The 6,654-nt window shown below is 61.7% G+C and overlaps 1 protein-coding gene across 1 annotated transcript; it reads left to right on the top strand.

The window, feature by feature from the left end:
• The first annotated feature begins 2,678 nt into the window (after positions 1–2,678).
• Positions 2,679–6,181, top strand: ACTB (actin beta). Its single transcript, XM_042971108.1, has 6 exons — positions 2,679–2,784; positions 3,509–3,637; positions 3,833–4,072; positions 4,517–4,955; positions 5,045–5,226; positions 5,354–6,181. Exons 2-6 carry the CDS (start codon positions 3,515–3,517, stop codon positions 5,495–5,497), a joined length of 1,128 nt encoding a protein of 375 aa, XP_042827042.1. The 5' UTR covers positions 2,679–2,784; positions 3,509–3,514; the 3' UTR covers positions 5,498–6,181.
• Positions 6,182–6,654: the final 473 nt, after the last annotated feature.

Here is a 6,654-nt window from a genome sequence, read left to right as displayed (position 1 = left end):
AGTGGGAGTTGGGGTCCTCACCTGGCAGCGTGGCCATTTCTCTAGAGAGGGCCAGGGAGTGGTCCTTTAGGAGGGCTGTAAATGTCCCCTGCTGGGACGCCTTGCCAGGTGGGGGAACCACAAGAGGGGGAAAAAAAAAAAAAACACCAGAAAGCAGGTGAGGTCCCCATTGGCTGAGCCAGGCTAAGGCTCGGGGACTGTGCAGCCGTCAGTGACAGCTCTGAAAACTCCCTGCAAGGACAAAGTTCCCAAGCGAAGAACCTGTTCACTTCCTCTCCGGCAGGTCTCCTCCCCCTTCCTCCTGCCCGCTTCACTTCCTCTTTTTCTCCTCCCCTCCCCCTAGGCTTGTGGCCCAGCCCCCCTCTCAACCCTCCATCTTCTTCCCAGGGTCCTTTGGGAAGGCTGAGAATACTCCAGCAGTGGCCCTGGGGAGGGTCTGGCAGGAAGAGGTGGGTGCCAGGGCTCACGGTCCGTGGAGGAGGCCGAGTGCAGTGGTCTTAAGTGGGAGGGACAGTGTAGGTTGCAGATGCTAAAGGGCTCCCCCATAGAGGGGAGATGGGCCTTCTGCGATGGGCCTTGAAGGACGTGTAGGAGAGCATCAGGAAATGGCTGCTGCAGACACGGGGCGGGGAGCGTTTCGGTCCCAGGTCAGGTTGGGCTGGTGTTCCTGCCCCGTGGCCCACCCCTGGTGGAGAGGAGGTGAGGTGACAGCACAGGCCCTGCTTATGGAGAAGGCCTGCTCTTTGCCCCACGTAGCTGCCGGAAACCACCCTAGAGTTGCCCATCCCTTGCCCTGTCGCCCCAGTCCCAGCCTGCCCAGCACCCCTCGGGGCTCGGTGAATGGCCACAAGCAGCCCTCACCAACAGGCAGAAAGAGGGTTGCTCCCCAGCCCCTGAAACGCAGGCCTGGCAGGCCCCAAGGCAACTGGCTGGCCAGATGCCCACGACTGAGAGATACGAGGCCGGGGACAGGGCAGTCCCCGGGAGGCAGGGAGTAGACTGGCTGGGAACATCCCCCAAGCCCGGAGCGGTGATAGGGGAGCCAGTCCCCGTGGCAGTTCTCTGGGGATGCGGGGGCACAGCTCTGAGCCTGATGGTTCTGCTGCATGCTGGGTACTGGTCACCCTTCCCACCTGGCTGGGGCCTCCACGACTTCCAAAGTGCCCTGCCACCAGCCACCTATAGTGGGCAGGACCAGGCCACCTCTTCTCTGGCCACAGATTCCACATCCATATATGGACGAATGGTTCACTGGTTTCAACACAGGCTTCAGGACCACCTACTGTGTGTGCCCTAGGGTGCCCAGAGAGAGAGACCAGTGGCTACAGGCTAGCACCCCTGCCCGGACCACCCTTCCCGTTTTCCGTGTGAAAAGTCAGCTTCCTGTCACCACCTCCAAGGAGGTACGCGGTCCTCTAGGCTGAGCCAGATGCCACTCTGGGGTCCCGTGGGCGCTGGCTCCGTCTGCCACACGCTGATCATTGTTGGCCACCATCTGGGTACAGGCTCTGCCTGCCCAGACTGGCTGCTCTCAGAGCAGGGAACCATCCAGAACACTCTGGGCACCCAGGTCTTGCCCAATGTTTGGTGGAGGGACCTGGGGCAGGAAAAGGTGACATGAAGAGGGTCTTGTCTGAGGGCAGCTGGTCCTCACCTACTGTCCCTACCACCCCGCCCCCCCCAACCTAACTCATCTTTGGGGGCATTAAGGGTCCTTCCCCAGCGCTCAACAGCCTCCAGATGGTCCAGGACAGTTCAGCTGCCGCTACACATGACACACAGACGATGGATGGTGGGCCCCAGGCCCCAGAGCCGTGCCGGGCACCCCTGCCTGCCTTCGCCAGCAGCTGCCTGGGTCACAGGCTAACGGCTCTGGCCTGGCCTTGGCTGGGTGTGACCAGGCAGCTCTTAGAAGCAGCCTGGCTCCATGGGAACAGTGTCTCTGCTCTACAGAGCCCACCTCCGTCCAGGCCTGCGGCAGGGGAGGCTTGGAGCCCTCTTCACGGGGAACTTCCAGCCCCTGGCTCTTGCTTGCCTGTCCTGTTTCTGAGGCCCGGTCGAGTGAGTGGCCACAAGCCCGCTGACTCCCCCACGCCATACCTACTCCTCAGCCCAGGTCTCTGAGTGGTAATGTCCCTAACTCAGCAAGCTGAGCACCCCCAGCCAGAGCCCCCACTCCCTCACCCCAATCCAGGCTTTCTAGGCAGCTGAGCGAATGTTGACCAATTCTTCCCCTGCAACTGCTCTTTAAGCATGCACCCACAGCAACCAGGGACCCTCGCATCCGTGCTGACCCTTGCCCACCGGGGCGCTCACTGCTCATGTGACATCCACACCCGGAGGGTCCCGGGGTGGGGGACACGCGGGGCGGACCAGGCACTGCCCAGAGGGGCGGCGGCCCATGGGCCCAGCACCCAAGTGCGGCCAACGCCAAAACTCTCTCTCTCCTCCTCTTCCTCAATCTCGCTCTCGCTCTCTCCCAGCCCGGCTCGTTCTCTCTCTCTCTCCCTCTTTTTTTTTTTTTTTTTTTTTTTTGCAAAAGGAGGGGAGTGGGGGTAAAAAAATGCTGCACTGTGCGGCGAGGCCGGTGAGTGAGCGGCGCGGGGCCAATCAGCGCACGCCGTTCCGAAAGTTGCCTTTTATGGCTCGAGCTGCCGCGGCGCCGCCCTATAAAACCCGGCGACGCGACGCACAGCCACAGCCGAGACCGCGTCCACTCCGCGAGCACAGGCCCCTCGCCCTCGCCGCTCCTCCGTCGCCGCCGCCGGTTTACACCGCTCTCAGGTAAGGCCCCGGGCCGGCCGGGAGCACGGCGGCCCCGCGCCTCTTCCTTCTCGGGGTGGAAGAGCCCCTCGGCCACCGGCCTCGCTCCGGGAGCGCCGCCGGGCGCGGGCAGTGGGGCTCTCGCGCCCCTCGATCGGGCCGGGGCTGCGCTCACGTCGCGCGCCCCCGGGGTGCTTGCGGCCCAGGCCAGGGCGGCCGCGGGTCTTTGTGCGGCAGCGGGCGGTTTGCTTGCTCTGGCGGCACGGTGGGTGGGTGGGCGCGGCGGGTCCGCCGGCAGGGTGGGGGCTGGGGACATGGCTGCGCGTGCGCGTGCGCGCTCGGGGCTCGGAGCCGCGGCCAGGGTGAGGGCGGCGCGGCCGGCCGGAAGGGGTGGGGTCGCCGCGGCGCTAGAGCGCCTGCGCGCACTTCCTCCCCGCGCCGCCGGCTCCCGCGGGCGTGGCCGCCGCGCGCCTGGCCGGCCGGCGTTTTTTTAAACGGGGCGGAGGCGGAGCTTGCCCCGGGTGTGGGGAGGGGGCGGGGGCCTGGCTTCCTGCCGCGCGCCGCGGGGCCGCCTCCAACCAGCGTTTGCCTTTTATGGTAATAACGCTGCCGGCCGAGCTGCCTTTGTCCCCGTTGTGGGCGCGCGCCGGCGCCCCCTGGCGGCTCGAGGCCGCGGCGCGCCGGAAGTGGGCAGGGCGGGGGCGGCCCCACCCGACCCCCGACTCAGGCGAGGCTCTTCCCGCAGTTCGCCATGGATGATGATATTGCTGCGCTCGTGGTCGACAACGGCTCCGGCATGTGCAAGGCCGGCTTCGCGGGCGACGATGCCCCACGGGCCGTCTTCCCTTCCATCGTGGGGCGCCCCCGGCACCAGGTAGGGCTCCAACCTGGGCTTTTGACTTGGGGAGGGGGTGGGGCCTCCACTCCCGGGAACAGGCGCTACCACGCACGAGGGCTCCTTCGCAGGGGAGGCCCTGCCCTGTCCTTGGTTCTCGGGGCGGGGGGGGGGGGGGGTTGGGGGGAGGTCGATGGCCCCAGGCTCGCGTTGATCTCTCCTCTCGCTCCGTAGGGCGTGATGGTGGGTATGGGCCAGAAGGACTCCTACGTGGGCGATGAGGCCCAGAGCAAGAGGGGCATCCTGACCCTGAAGTACCCCATCGAGCACGGTATTGTCACCAACTGGGACGACATGGAGAAGATCTGGCATCACACTTTCTACAACGAGCTGCGTGTGGCCCCCGAGGAGCACCCAGTGCTGCTGACCGAGGCCCCCCTGAACCCCAAGGCCAACCGTGAGAAGATGACCCAGGTCAGTGGCCCGCTGGCCTCTCGCGGGCGGCCACCCCCGTCCTTCCTTGCTCTTCTGTGCCCTTTCTCACTTGTTCTTTCTTCTGCCGTTCTCCTAGGACTTTCTTCTCTGACCTGAGTCTCCTTTGGAACTCTGCAGGTTCTATTTGCTTTTTCCCAGATGGAATCTTTTTCTGGTGTTTGCCTTTCTGATTAGGTGTTTGAGGCTATAAAACGCTGTGGGTGTAGGTACTAACACTGGCTCGCGAGACAAAGCCAACGAGGCTGGTTGTCAAGCGGCCTTGGAGTGTGTATTTCAGTAGGTGCACAGTAGGTCTGAAGTGAAGCCCCATCCCGGGATCCCCAGCACATTTAGCTGTGTTTTTGCACTTTTCTGCATGTCCCCAGTCTGGCCTGGCTGCCTCTGGTGGTTTGCCGAGCGCGACAGGGGCTCCTCTCCTTACAGATCATGTTCGAGACCTTCAACACCCCGGCCATGTACGTGGCCATCCAGGCCGTGCTGTCCCTGTACGCCTCTGGCCGCACCACCGGCATCGTGATGGACTCCGGGGACGGGGTCACCCACACTGTGCCCATCTACGAGGGGTACGCCCTGCCCCACGCCATCCTGCGTCTGGACCTGGCTGGCCGGGACCTGACGGACTACCTCATGAAGATCCTCACGGAGCGCGGCTACAGCTTCACCACCACCGCCGAGCGGGAAATTGTGCGTGACATCAAGGAGAAGCTCTGCTACGTGGCCTTGGACTTCGAGCAGGAGATGGCCACCGCCGCGTCCTCTTCCTCCCTGGAGAAGAGCTACGAGCTGCCCGACGGGCAGGTGATCACCATCGGCAACGAGCGGTTCCGCTGCCCCGAGGCGCTCTTCCAGCCTTCCTTCCTGGGTAAGTGAGCCGGCCTTCCTGGCCCTCCCTCAGAGGGGTCCCCCTCGTGGCCACCCCGGAAGCTAAGTCTGGCTTCGGTTTCCTCTCAGGCATGGAATCCTGTGGCATCCACGAAACTACCTTCAACTCCATCATGAAGTGCGACGTCGACATCCGCAAGGACCTCTACGCCAACACGGTGCTGTCTGGGGGGACCACCATGTACCCCGGCATCGCTGACCGGATGCAGAAGGAGATCACCGCCCTGGCGCCCAGCACGATGAAGATCAAGGTGGGTGCTGGCCCAGCCTGAGCTGGCCGGCCTGGGCGCTTGGCGTGGGGTGGGCCGGGGGCGGGCTCTCCCGGCTGCGCCCCCTCCACCTGCTGCGGGGCTGCTGACCGCCCCCTCCTCTCTCCAGATCATCGCACCCCCCGAGCGCAAGTACTCCGTGTGGATCGGCGGCTCCATCCTGGCCTCGCTGTCCACCTTCCAGCAGATGTGGATCAGCAAGCAGGAGTACGACGAGTCCGGCCCCTCCATCGTCCACCGCAAATGCTTCTAGGCGGACTGTTACTTTAGTTGCGTTACACCCTTTCTTGACAAAACCTAACTTGCGCAGAAAACAGATGAGATTGGCATGGCTTTATTTGTTTTTCGGTTTTGTTTTTTTGGTTTTTTTTTAAATTTTTTTTGTTTTTGGATTTTGTTTTTTGGTTTTTTTTTTTTTTCGGTTTTTTTTTTGTTTTGTTTTGTTTTTGGCGCTTGACTCAGGATTTAAAAACTGGAACGGCGAAGGTGACAGCAGCTGGTTGGAGCGAGCACCCCCACAGTTCTACGGTGTGGCCGAGGACCTTGACTGTACATTGTTCTTTTTTTTTTAATAGTCATTCCAAATACCGTGAGATGCATTGTTACAGGAAGTCCCTTGCCTTCCCAAAAGCCACCCCATTTCTCCCTGAGGAGAAGGGCCAGTCCTCGCCCAAGTCCACACAGGCGAGGGTGATAACATTGCTTTGGTGTAAATTATGTAGTCCAAATTTTTTTTAATCTTCGCCTTAATACTTGTTCTTTTTGTTTTATTTTGAATGGTCTGCCATCGTGGTCCCCCTTTTTTGTCCCCCCCCCCCCAATTTCAGATGTATGAAGGCTTTTGGTCTCCCTGGGAGTGGGGTTGAGGCACAGGCAGTCAGGGCTTCCCTGTACACTGACTTGAGACCAGATCAATAAAGTGCACACCTTAAAGAGAGAAGATGTGGCTTCTTGGGTATTGGGGAGAAGGGTGGGGCAGCGGGGACCAAGCCTTCCCTACCACGAAGGGAAGGGGGTTCGAGGTGCATCTAACCCTGACATCGAATAGTCCCGGGGTGGGATATGGGTAGGAGGGAGTTAGATCCTGGCGTGGCCCTCTAGCTTTCCACCACGTACCCCTATTTCTCAGAGTTCTGAGGTCCAGATGCTTCAGGAAAGAGCGGGGTCTTGGACTGTGGAAGGGGAGGACAGTGGTCCATGTAGCCTCCATTCAGTGGAGGGCTCTTTGGAGAGGGCCCCCTGAACTTGGTGTCCTTTGGAAGAGTGGGCTCCTAGGCAGCACATGCCTTTGTCTTCATCCTTGGCCTTCCTGAGGGGCCTGGGACACTGAGGGTGGGGTTTGGGGTTCCACCTGTACTGCTAGCTTAACCTGGACCGGTATTTCGGACACAGCCAAAGGTATTTTGTAGG

The sequence above is a fragment of the Panthera tigris genome, chromosome E3 (assembly GCF_018350195.1).
Source record: "Panthera tigris isolate Pti1 chromosome E3, P.tigris_Pti1_mat1.1, whole genome shotgun sequence".
Lineage (NCBI taxonomy): Eukaryota > Metazoa > Chordata > Mammalia > Carnivora > Felidae > Panthera > Panthera tigris.
The sequence above is the reverse complement of the archived record's forward strand: the minus strand, read 5'-3'. Positions and strand labels throughout refer to the sequence as shown.